The following is a 13,013-nucleotide window of genomic DNA, read 5'->3' on the forward strand; positions in this document are numbered from 1 at the left end:
TATGTTCTGCAAAAACAAAACAAAAAAAATTGCTGTTAAGTGTGACAGTGACTGACTTTGTGCTGAAATTTCAGCTATTTCAAATGAACATTGTATATTATCTTGTAAATTAATGTTTAAAGTAGTTTTGTTATTATAGAAAAGTGTTGATTGACGGGTTGCTTATAGCACTTTAAATTATTCTAGAAATGGAATAAAAGCCAAATGAGTTGGCTTAAGTAGGTGTAGTTGTATATTATTTCAAAATATTTACATCTCTGGAAAGTTTTAAAAACATTTGAAGACAGCTTACTGCTATGGTAATGAGAAAGGGCAGATGTGTCATCTATAATATGCTAATGCTCAATATGAATAGAAATACAGGGCTTTGTTTCCTGTCTCTATGTATAGCTCTTTATCCTTATTAGAACTTAGTACAATGCATAGACTACATGTTTACAAAATAAGGAACTGTAAATAAATTGAAATGGCTTTTCTCTCCCCTTTGGTCTTCCACAGCAGTATTATTGTCTTTGTGGAGTTAAGACTCATTATTACAACAACAACAAAAAATCCTGTAATGGATTTTAAGTACTATAAGGTCACAGTGATGTATAGCAAATAAATCTAAATATATGTAAAAACAAACTTGAGTTGGAGTTTATTTAGAAGTTGGAGTTTACTTAGAAGTACAAATACAGATTAATCCTGTTCACTTAATAACTTTACTGAATATATAGGATGTATTTACTCATCCTTTTTGGAATTTTTGGTTTTTGAAAGCCCAATGAGAAACAGTAAGAGTGAAATATGCTCTCTTCAGCTATTTTCAAGAAGAGGGGCAGGGGAAAAAAAGCATCTCAGATTCTCCTTCCTGACAAAACCCATTAATTCAAGTGCTTAGTCTCTATCCTAAGCTCATATTGCAAATAAAGCCTATTTTATATTTTTAAATACAACTGTGAAGAATTTTATAAGGAATTTTACTTTGAAGAATTATATAAAAGCACAGAAAATACTCAGTAGCTGAATATCTCTGAGTATTGGACCAGTCTTGGAAAGGCACATGGGGGAAAAAAAATGGAACTCAAGATCAGTAAGCAGTACAGTAGCAATCACACTTGTATAAATATTAAATTAGTTAAGGAACAGAAAGGCATTCGAGTTAAAGTATAAATCACTGTGGTAACGCTTAGTGATATGACTAGCTGTGTAAAGGATCTACAGAGAGTAATGCACATCTATTAATGAAAGACCATGAATTTTGTTAACCAAAGGTGCAGTTAACTTCTGTATTACACATATAAAAGACTGTATAGATGAAATAAAAGGCATTGTCTTGATGTACCTCCTGACTTCAGTTTAATATGAATTTTCTGCAGTATACTTTTCCATCTTTCCTGGCAAGGTTTGCTTCTATGATTGTAAAGAGTTGAGGTTTGACATATGCTGAAGGCTTTATGAGCTACATTTTGAAGGAGTTTGGTGCCAGAAGACTGTCTCAGCATACAATACTCAGATGTATTCATTGACTAACTTGATGTTTTGCTCAGATACCTGGGAATTCTTACTGTATCATCTTTCAGCTCTAAATCCTGTCTATGTTAATTACTGCTTTTGTATAATCTGCAAAAGGACAGGATTTCTTACGTATGGCTTGTGCTTGCATCCTGCTCATACATATACTGCGTTAGATTTGTATGGGGAGTTAGCTTGTCTGCATAAAATTCAGTCTTTGAAGAGGAGTAAAAACATCTACTACTCATTCAATTTCAAATTAAAAAAAAAAAATAATCTTGATTTGGATACTCCCCAGTATTCCTCATTCAGGACTCGAATCTTAAATCTCACTTATATGTTCTTTGTAAATGAACACGTGTTGTCAGGTTGTTTTATTATTGCCACAGGAATAGGGGGCTCAGTTAAGGGAACAAACTTCTACTCTTTCTCTGCTTAACAGTACCTGCTACTGCAATATGAAGTAAAGCTACACTGTGGTACTGGAGCAGAGAGAGAGAGAGTCTAGCCGAGTGAATGGTGGACACTTAGTGTAGTATGTACAAACCAAAGTGGTCCTGCCGCTGTCCCACTCCAGTATCACCCATGTCAGGTCTGTTTAAGCTCTGCTTTCTGCTGTTCTGGCTTATCTGACAAGTTTTGTAATCCTTATTGAGTTTCTGTTGTAATAGATACCCTGCTAGTAGTGCACATGCTCTTGAACACTAAACTACTTTCAGTGTGCCCTGTGATGGCAGGAGTGACCTCAGTTGAGATGTTGGTGTGGTGCAATGTGTACATAGCAGCTGAAGTACCTGTGGCAACAGGGCTTGCCAATATTTGTTCTGTGATCAGTGAGAATTGAATGTCTCACCACAAATGTTATACTTTCCACTACAGTAGCCTTCCCTTGTTTTAAAAGTGAGCTGTAATACTGAAACCTGGCTGTACAAAAACATTTTAAAGAAGGAGTTACTGCCTTGCAGGAGGGAGCTGATTTCCACTGGGTGTGGGATATACATCCAGTGAACCATCCACCCGCTTCAAGCCACTGCAGCAACTGTTATAAGACTTGAAAAAATAAAAGGTGTGAAAGTCAAATTTCTTTCTTCTGATACAAATTCCATGCTGTCACTTAAGCATGAAAGCTATGTTCAGAATATGGAAAATGTACCTCTCAGTTCCTAGAGAAGAAGAGGTGAGTTTTTTGATACCAAGGAAGAAATTTTCTTTTCCTAGCAAACTACACAATCCTTGCAAGAGCACCACAAGCCTCAGACAGGAAAATGAGGGAGATCTGTCACTTGTCAGAAGGAAGTCTCTTTCAAATAAAACATTTGGGAAGTGAATACAGTATTTAAGAAAATAATGTGGAACTGTAAGCTACCATGAGAGTAAGAGTTGCTCACTCTTCATCTCAAAGGTTAAGCGTTTTATTTTTTGAGTAAGTCAGAAATGGGAAAGCAGGTCTTAAAATCTACAAAGACTGCTTGCATCAAGCAATTTTGACCTTTATCATCTTACTACTTAGAATTTAAGTAGAATATTTAAATTTGACAGAGGTCACACTAGTTTCACAAGAATATGATACAGTATAGTAGGAGAGTTAGACTGGATAATCTGTGGAGTACTTTTGTTCTGTTGTTTTTTAATTAATTGAGATTTATTTTCTCCACCTACTTTGCAAGTATAAACTTGTCACATATTTATGTAAAAAATATTATAAAACATATAACCTACATGAAACACTTCTATACATCATGAATTATATCAATATTTAATATTTCCCTTACATAAAAATAAATACTTTTCCCAGAGTACAAGGCTTTGTGTGGTACTGCCTACTTAAAGGTAAGTAATGGAGGACGGTATCAAGACAAATCATTAGTCATATCATGCATGGTTTTCTTATCCAGTTGGAAATAAAATATTTTGAGTGGAAAAATGGAAAAAGTTTTTTGATGCATAAAGTTTTTAACATTGCATTGGAATGACTATGAATGGGAGGCTTAAGAAGTTATCTGCAGTGGGCTATAGATTTGTGATATATGGTGGTGATTACATTGTAACACAGCTGATGTAAGGAATTAAAGACAAGGAGAGATTTGAGGAGGGCTTGTGAGCTTGTAGACTAGTCTTTTTTTCCCTTCAAAAGTCAGTTGATCTAATATTACCTTTCTCTAAACCTGTAGTCTTGTTTTTATCCTATATGGTAAGTATAAATGCACATATATCTGGGTGTTCCAACATGCAAGAAGAAATAATTGTTTCTATAAATATGTTAGCAACAAAAGGAGGGCTAAGGAGAATTTCCATCCTTTATTGGATGTGAGGGACACACAGTGACAAAGGATGAGGAAATGGCTGAGGTACTTAATGTCTCAGTCTTTAATAGTAAGACCAGATGTTCTCTGAGTACCCAGCCCCCTGAGCTGGAAAACAAGGATGGGGAGCAGAATGAAGGCCCCATAACCTAAGGGGAGATGTTTAGCAACCTGCTGCACCAGTTCTATGGGGCCGGATGGGATCCACCCAAAGGTACTGAGGGAGCTGATGGAAGTGCTCACCAAGCCACTTTCCACCATTTATCAGCAATCCTGACTAACTGGGGAGGTCCCAGTTGACTGGAGGTTAGCGAATATGACTCCCATCTACAAGAAGGGCCCAAAGGAGCATCCGGGGAACTACAGGCCCATCAGCCTGTGCTTGGTGTTGGGGAAGGCTATAGAGCAGATCATCTTGAGTGCCGTCACGTGGCACATACAGGACAACCAGGTGATCAGGCCCAGTCAGTGTGGGTTTATGAAAGGCAGGTCCTGCTTGACTAACGTGATCTTCTTCTGTGACAAGGTGACCCACTTAGTGGATGAGGGAAAGGCTGTGGATGTTGTCTACCTAGACTTCAGTAAAGACTTTAACACCATTTCCCACAACATTCTCCTGGAGAAACTGGCTGCTCATGGCTTGGATGTGTGCACTCTTCACTGGGTAAAAAACTGGCTGGATGGCCGGGCCCAGAGAGTGGTGGTGAATGGAGTTAAATCCAGTTGGCAGCTGATCACAAGTGATGTTCCCCAGGGCTCAGTACTGGGACCAGTTCTGTTTAATTGTCTTCATCAGTGATCTGGATGAGGGGATTGAGTGCACCCTCAGTAAGTTTGCAGATGACAGCAAGTTGCGTGGGAGTGTTGATCTGCTTGAGTGTAGGTAGGCTCTACAGAGGGATCTGGACAGGCTGGATCGATGGGCCGAGACCCAACTGTATGAGGTTCAACAAGACCAGGTGCTGGGTCCTGTACTTCGATCACAACAGCCCCATGCAATGCTATAGGCTTGGGGAAGAGTGGCTGGAAAGCTGCCTGGCGGAAAAGGCCCTGGGGATGTTGGTCAACAGCTGGCTGAACATGAGCCGGCAGTGTGCCCAGGTGGCCAAGGAGCCCAATGGCATCCTGACTTGTAGCAGAAACAGTGTGGCCAGCAGAACTAGGGAAGGGATTGTCCCCCTATAGTCAGCACTGGTGAGACTGCATCTCAAATCCTGTGTTCAATGTTGGGCCCCTCACTGTAACAAAGACCTTGAGGTGCTGGAGCTTGTCCAGAGAAGGGCAACGAAGGTGGTGAAGGGTTTAGAGCACAAGTCTTGTAAGGAGCAGCTGGGGGAACTGGGGTTGTTTAGTCTGGAGAAAAGGAGGCCAAGGGGAGACCTTATTGCTCTCTACAACGACCTGAAAGGAGGTTGTAGCAAAGTGGGGGTTGGTCTCTTCTCCCGAGTAACAATCGTTATGGCAAGAGCAAATGGCCTCAAGTTGCACCAGGGGAGGTTCAGATTGGGTGTTAGGAAAAATTTCTTCCCTGAAAGGACTGTCAAGCACTGGAACAGGCTGTCCAGGGAAGTGGATGAGTCACCATCCCTGGACGTATTTAAACGATGTGTAGATGTGGCGCTTAGGGACGTGGTTTAGTAGTGGACTTGGCAGTGCTAGGTTAACAGTTGGACTTGATGTTCTTAAAGGTCTTTTCCAACCTAAACAATTCTGTTTTATCAGCTAAATGAAATGTTGAGATTCAAGAATTAGAGTACAACTGGTCTGTTCTGTTGCCAGGTGTGTTTGAATAAAAGTTAGAGAAGTTCAGTTCTCTCTACTGTGTTCCATAAAGGAGAAAACAGGAAGGTTCCCAACCTCCTCTGTCACTGAATTACAGTTCAGCTGGGAAGTTTGCCCTGCAGCTTAGTCTGTATTTGCCTCTCTTGCCGCTGGTATTAGTATATGCATTATATGAAACTGTTAAAGCGTAGTCTTGTCCACAATAACTTCTGGTGGGCATACGGGAGCTTGTAGAAAAGACAAATGTCAATAATCTGTTGCTCGCAAATGTTTAAGTGGATGAAACTTTTATGAATCTCAGCATTAACTTAGGTGCAAATATGCCTAAATTTCAGATGTTAAGATTGGTTCAGGAGCAATTATTGCCTCCAGTGGAAATCCTTAACTTGCCATAATGAATCTAGAGGAAGATGATTGCATTTGGGAATGTCAGCAGTTTATTCAGTCCAAGTCAGGTGTCTGCCTCCCTACATTGTATGGGGCAAAAGCAGTAAAATGCCAGAGCTAAACCTGCTTGTGATCCAATCAGCTCAACTTTATTTGTCAATAGGCATGCAACAAGGCAAAGATGGCTTTCATGTGAATGAAAATTATTGGCATCAATTCCTGCCTTCCTTTCATGTAACAATTTCTTTGTTAGAAGCAGTGCTCCACAAGTGGAAGATAGAGTAGAAGAGGCACTCCACACTTCCATGTTCCTATCAAACAGGTAAGGAAGAAGTGGAAAAACTTAATTTACTCCACGGTTTCTACAGGCTATTTTGTTGGCTCAAGACGTAAGCCAGGAAGGTTTTTTGGATTCCTCCTTCAGTAATACCTGCCTAGTTGTATTCCAGGTGTTTCGCTGAAGGTGAAGTAGTAGATGGCATAGACTTGGTATAAAAGCACAAGCTCTTATTACATGCTGTAAACATGCATAATATTGAAATGCACCTCTTAGTGGTATACTACGGTTTGAGTGTTTCAGTACAAAAATATATCACTGCTACTGTTTCTAGTCAGTTAATGAAAGTAGATGCGTGTGATTCCTCATACAGTGGTGAGCTGCTCTTGAGCTTCAACTCACACATGAACGTAACTCTGAAAAAAAAAATACCTGTGGTGAGCTGTATCTCTGCTGTGTTGTCCTGTGGTAGGATGAGAGTTCTCTTGTGAGCAGAAATATGTAATTCACTTAACACTTAAGCGCCTTTAGTGTGTATTCTTTGTACAGGTATTTTGTATAAAGACTATTTCATTTCCATGTACTCTAGAATCTTCTGCTGCTTTGGACAGAGAAACCTTCAAAGGGAAATATTTTAACTGCCTGTGAAAAGGAGAATGTACTTGTATTTTGAAGCAATTTATTGATGTTTTTCTTCACAGAATATGCACATGTATTTCTTGTCTAGTGTGTGGGAGGAATAACCCAAGAAATAATTACGTAAGGATTTTATTTATAGTTCATGTATTCCTTAGACAACCAAATTTCCTCAAGATAATTTAGACAGCTGTAAAGGTCATTATATAAAAAGAATAAGATAAGAATATACAGGTAAATGTGATATGTAAGTATTACACTTTGAGGTCAGTTTTGCAGGTCTGCTTGAGTAGTCTGAGGCATCTCAAGAAAATATTGTTAAATAAGTTCCACTGAATCCATCTCACAATTAATTTTTTTTTTCCTTAGATTCACAACATATAACTATACCTAAAATACTAATGATCTACATAGACTTATAATAGACATAGTAATTGATTCTTGTATCACTAACTTACAAAAGATTTGATTTATTTGTTCATTGGAGCTTCAAACTTGAGTACCTGTACTCTCATAATAAGGTAGCAATACTTGTTTTATCACAGAGACAAGATGTTCATACACCTTTTCTTCTGTAAGAAGATATTTGTTCTTTCAGTTTGAAAGAATCTTATGGGGAAAAAACCACTTCTTTTTCATGATGCGAATTGCTTGCCCAAGCATCTTGTTCCAAAACAAACGCTTTTCACATGAAGCACACTTTTGGCGGGATAATAGCTATTTTTACAGTAGCAGTTTAGAGAAACAGGGATCTGTATAACCCAGTAAGTATTATAGATCTTACAGAGGTTTCTGGTTTGTGCATAATACAATTTTAAGACCTAGAAGTATTAGTTCATTTGCATTTACTCCTCTTCAACATCACCTGGACTGAAATATATTATTTCAGTGACATCAGAATGGTTCAAACGGCAAATGTTATAAAATTAGGCCAGTGTTTCTGTGTAATATGAAACACCACTTTCTTTACAGTTAGTTGATTTTAGTTATGAACACTGTTTCTGTATCTTTTATCACAGAGGTACATTTCAATGGAAGATGCTAATTGTAGTCACTCTTTTGCTATACAAAACAGTACAAGTACCTGACTGTCTTTTGTGTGTTACCTGTTATTTTTCCCTGTATTATTGGAACTGTATTTACACAGATAATCAGATGATACATTGCACAATGTTGCATAGGAGGGATTTTCTATGTGGCTGTCTATTCAAAACTTTTTTGTGCATTACATTCTATTGAGTGTTTTCTCTCCAACATCCATAATTCTAAATATGAAACTAGCTAATAAATTAGTTATATAAATACACTAAATGTAAAACCTCATTTATAAAAAGAAGGATTTTGTCTTTGTATGTGATATGTAAGAGAAAGCAGTGTCAATACTTGCCACAAAATAGTACTGCAGTAGTAATTGCATATCCTGCTTGTAAAGGAAACAAATGTGGTATCCTTGAATCTGTGTTCAAATAAAACTATTTTTACATGCATTTAAATAAATTAATTAGGAAATACGTGCACAAGATCACTTTCACAGATCAAAAGCTTGGTCTGAGTTTATATTGTCGTTCAACTTCTGATCTGGCATGGTTTATATTCCTGATACTCCAGTTTAAATAGTTGGGAAGATCTTGAATGTAAGAACAAGTTAAAATTGGAATTTATTTATAGCTATTTATATTGCTATGGGGTTTTATACTTAGCTGCTTATATTCAGTATAGATTTTTCTTTGTATTTTTCATTTAGTAATTAACTGAATTGTCCTGCAAGCCTTCCTGGTACAGAGAAAAATCCATTTGGATGCTTGCATTATCGTGCAGTAGTTATACATATTTAGAAAAATGCTTGATGTCTTTTCTGTGTAGGTGAACGGGGGGAATCTTGATTTCAAAATGTGCAAATGCTAATAGCAAGGGAGAAGTGGAGAGCGGTTTTCTGAAACAAGTTGTTCTGGTCGCAGTGTGCTTATTTTAATAAAGTAATTATGACATTATCATCCCTTCCTTGCCATAACATTTCTCCCTCAAAGTCCACCAGCCCGTGTTTCCTGGCTCTCATGAGAATCCCAACAACCTTATCTGAAATACGAACGTATCTCTCGAAGAGTTCCCCAAAAGTGACTTGGATCTTGCCGTCTGGCCGTGGCTTAGCCATTGACTCAATGATGAAGCACATATCCCTCATCTCGCGGTGGATATGGGCCTCAGCTCTCTTGGCTCTTTCGGCAGTTTTGGTTCCTTCCTTTGGATGGCCGTAGCCTTCATCTCCTTTGTGCAGGCGTGTGGACATGGCCAGCTCCTGGTCAAATTCCTCACTGAAGGGATTCAGCTTCTGAGTTATGATGTGCTGGTCGGCCCATTCTTGCCATCTGTCCCTCAGGCTGTTAACAGGGCTGTATTTCCTGTGGGCTTTGGTGCGTGCTTCTTCGCTGAACCTGCTTGCGCTGAAAGAAACAAAAAGGGAATTTGAGCTTTGCGTTTCATCATTTAATCGCATAACTCTGCTACTAATCTCTTAACTTGGTTACAGTGCTTTTCCAGACGAGATGCTAGCCACCAGGTGGCACGAGTTCACTGCTTCTAAATTAGTTCTTTGGGGGCTTTTAGTCCCTGATCCAGTTTGCATTCAAAAGCAAATTCGCTGGTCACAGCTTGATCCCATCTACACTACCACTCTCCAGCCTAGATTTGAGCCCATTTTGACAAACTTTTGCTCAGAATGACTTAATTCTGTATGGGGGTAAGACAGTACGTGGCTGATTACCTGTACTTTCTATACCTTTGGTCAGTCACACAGCTCCCCGTTTCTGCCTGCCTAGCAGAGCCTGAAATCTGCCTGCCCTGATGGTATAGACGACAATAACTGTAAGTGTATGAGCTGGGTCCTCATCTATTCTTGGCTGAAAAACAGAGGGTAGCGTCTACAAAAATCTGTCCCCTGTAATAGATGTCAATGTTTAAAACAACAGCAAAAAGCTAATGGAGTGCAGTACCATTGCCTATGCTTGTATATTTGAAGTATGGTTCTGAACAAGTATTGAAGTCCAAAATTCACATTCCTACTGGCAGGGTAAAAGCCTGAAAGAAACTTATGGCTACTGAGATTTGTGTCAAGGTTGAAGGATGAGGAAAGACCTTCAGAGATCTTACTGTTGGGATGGGGGTGGAGTGTGCGTGTGCATAGCAGCATCATATTGCAAGCAGACAAATTGTTGATACTCTTCCCTCTAGTCACCCATCTCCTGTGTTGTGGGGAAGCTATAGATAATCATCTGAGCTGTCTTTGTGCTGTCCACATCCTTTCATTGTGTCTGTACAGAGCTCAGCTGCAGAGTGTGTTGTGCTGTGGCTGTGCCCAAGTAATTTGTTTTCTAGTATTTTTACTCCCCAGAAGGCTGCACTGAAACCTCCCCAGTAATGTCAACTGAATATTAACAGTAACACCAAAGAATCAAAATATGGTTAGCAAAACAGCACAGAGGACTGCAACCTGCAGAAAAATTTGTTTCCCTGCTGTTAGGGCATTCCTTTGTTCTCTACTAAGCCTGTCAAAAGAGAGAATAGGAGTGATAGAGATGTCCCCAGTTCAGGTCTGTGCACCAGAAAGATGCCGGTACTGGGCAGCACTATAGTGCTAGAGTAAGAAGTGCAGACACGTAGTGCCAGGGATAGAAGAAGGAATAGGAGAGCAGGACCACTCTTTTAGCTGTGGAGTTGCCGTTAGCTTGGCTTAGCTGTACTGAGAAACTGTATTTTAAAAGCTCCAAAATACTCTTACCCATCAATATGGTGAAAAATACCAGAATAATTCAGAATATAGCGTTGCCAAGTAAATGTGCCTTTCTTCTGTGCTGTGACTGCAGAGCATCCTGAGAGTGGGCAGTGTGTATGTACCTGTGGTTTTGTGCATGTAAGTGATTAACAGGTAGGTGTTGGCAGGAAAGCATTAAAAATATATCAGTGGAGCAAAACTAGACAATTTTGTTTTCCGACAGTAAACCAAATCTTCCTGTATATAAGCTGTTGTCATACAGAGAAAGAGAAAGCTGTGGTCCTTTGCCCCTTGCCCTGAATTGTGGCTTCATTGCCCAGAGGAACTGTGGGCACAGGGTTTGGTTATGCAAAGCAGTTTCTCCTGAAACCTACAGGTCTCCCAAAAGTCATAAAAACCCTGTGCCAGCACAATGTTAACTCTAGCTGAAGCTCAGATTGATTGCTTCCTCAGCTCTTCATGTGGGAAGATATCAGTGAATGGCCAGAGGTGAATCCCAAGCGAATCAAAAATGCCTAGAAGAAGTGATACCAACACAGCCTCAGTGGAGCTGATGAGCAGATCCCACCACAGAGAGCTTATCCCTCTGCCACAGCCAGCTGCTCCCCCTTCTCTCCGAGGGCCATGACTCCTGAGAAAGTCCTAGAGCTTCAATTCCCAAGGTTGAGGGGAAAGAAGACAGTAAGTGACATAGCATAACTCTGTAGAGGCTTTGTTGTCTAGTAAGTCTTCTCTGCTTTGCCTACTGAAACCTTTAATTCTTTTTTCTAGCTGAGTACTATTATCACCTTTGTTATCCAAATCATCTCAGTGTTTAAGAAAAACACCATCTTATCTATCCTTTTGCTTTTATTGTTCCCCATATGGGAACCTTACTGTTACTACATATCTTTTTTTAATGCATCTTCTAATTTAACTGTTTCTGGTGGCTGAAGTGCTTTTTTTTCCCATTGTATAGCTTAATGACAAGTTAACGCAGTAAACTGTATACACATAGAGTTTTTCATGTTTGTACCGTACCAACACAATGGTTTGTGGATCGAAAGCGAAGGTTGTGAATGTTAACCCACTGTAAGAAATGCTTTACCTGTAGCAATCAACTAAGTTAGCCTGTTAACCAGAATGATCACCCTAAATTCATTCTGAACATCGAGGAGGACAATGTCCATGTCCTATGTTCCCTCTGATCCTTTCTTTAGGGGAAAGGCATGGATCCCTTTTTAATGTTCTGACTTTCCTATCACTGTTGCATCCCTTTGGCTTCTAATCAGAAATGAAATAGAGTTTCCTATGCCTGTAGGAGTTAATGTGCCTTCTGCTAAGGAAGCGATCTTATTCCAGTAAATATTGCAGCTGGAAATTATGAAGGTGCTGATTGAGTAAAAAAAAAATATATATATAGTGGCACTGATGCTTTTTTCACTGGAATACATAGAAGAAAATGGGAGATTTGCTTTAACAGCCATGTAATTATGGCCTTTTTGAAGAAGATTAAGCCACACTGAAAGGTTCATTAAGTTAGAAGGCTGAAATAATGTATTCTGAGGCTATAAAATAAATTTAAAAAAATGAGTAGTTAAAAAATCCAGTCCTGATAACAACACTAAATGCAGAAGATTATTTTTGTGTCAGATTTCAGTGGAAGAAAAAGCTATAAGTAACATAGAAGGTGTTATTTCAATCGTTTGCACCTCAGTAAATATCTGTAACTGTTTTTTTCCTAGGTAGCAGCACTAAAATTAGACAGGAAAATATATGTCAAGTTTAACAGACAGCTATCTACTTTGTTTCTACTATAGCTTTTTTTAAAATGAGCAATTTATTGTAATTTAGGTTATTTACAGATAATATCTGCTGCAAATGTATCCTCTTTTCCCACTGTATGTGTGAAATCTTTGTTTTGAGGTCCTAACTTCTTTAAAAGGATGATGCACACAACCTCTCCCAAAAGCGGGGGCCACAAATTTTCAAACTCGAGGTTTCTGGAGAGCTTTGTTTCACTTTGGCTAGTATCCAATTGCTCTTTGTGGGAGATGACTGATCAACTGTACAGCAAAACATCGCTCTAATCCCCAGTGTGAATAGTTAAAATAGCTCTGTGTGTTCAGATGGCTGTGCTGAAAAGTACCGTATGGTTGAAATCCATGACTGCGTTAGTCATAGTCTGACACTGATCATGGTAAATGCTCGTCAGCAGTGAGGTGTAAAACCAGGGCAGTGGGAATGGTACAACCTGCCTGCCTGTCTGCAGAGGGATCACAAAAGCTGTTTGGGCATTTTTATCAGTCCTGGTCCCATGTTTCATTTCTGAAATGGCAATTAGGATATGGTATGAACATACTGGCCTTGATCCTCTGATTCC

The 13,013-nt window shown here is 39.2% G+C and overlaps 1 protein-coding gene across 1 annotated transcript in view; it reads right to left on the reverse strand.

Moving 5' to 3' along the window:
* Positions 1-8,845: 8,845 nt before the first annotated feature.
* Positions 8,846-13,013, reverse strand: part of ABRA (actin-binding Rho activating protein) — a 6,735-nt gene continuing 2,567 nt past the window's right edge. The window contains exon 2 of the mRNA XM_009703918.1: positions 8,846-9,323. Within this exon, the coding sequence (XP_009702220.1) occupies positions 8,846-9,323 (478 nt within the window). The remainder of the gene's footprint in view (positions 9,324-13,013) is intronic.

Source organism: Cariama cristata, unplaced genomic scaffold, assembly GCF_000690535.1.
Source record: "Cariama cristata isolate BGI_N322 unplaced genomic scaffold, ASM69053v1 scaffold11667, whole genome shotgun sequence".
In the NCBI taxonomy this organism is placed as follows: domain Eukaryota; kingdom Metazoa; phylum Chordata; class Aves; order Cariamiformes; family Cariamidae; genus Cariama; species Cariama cristata.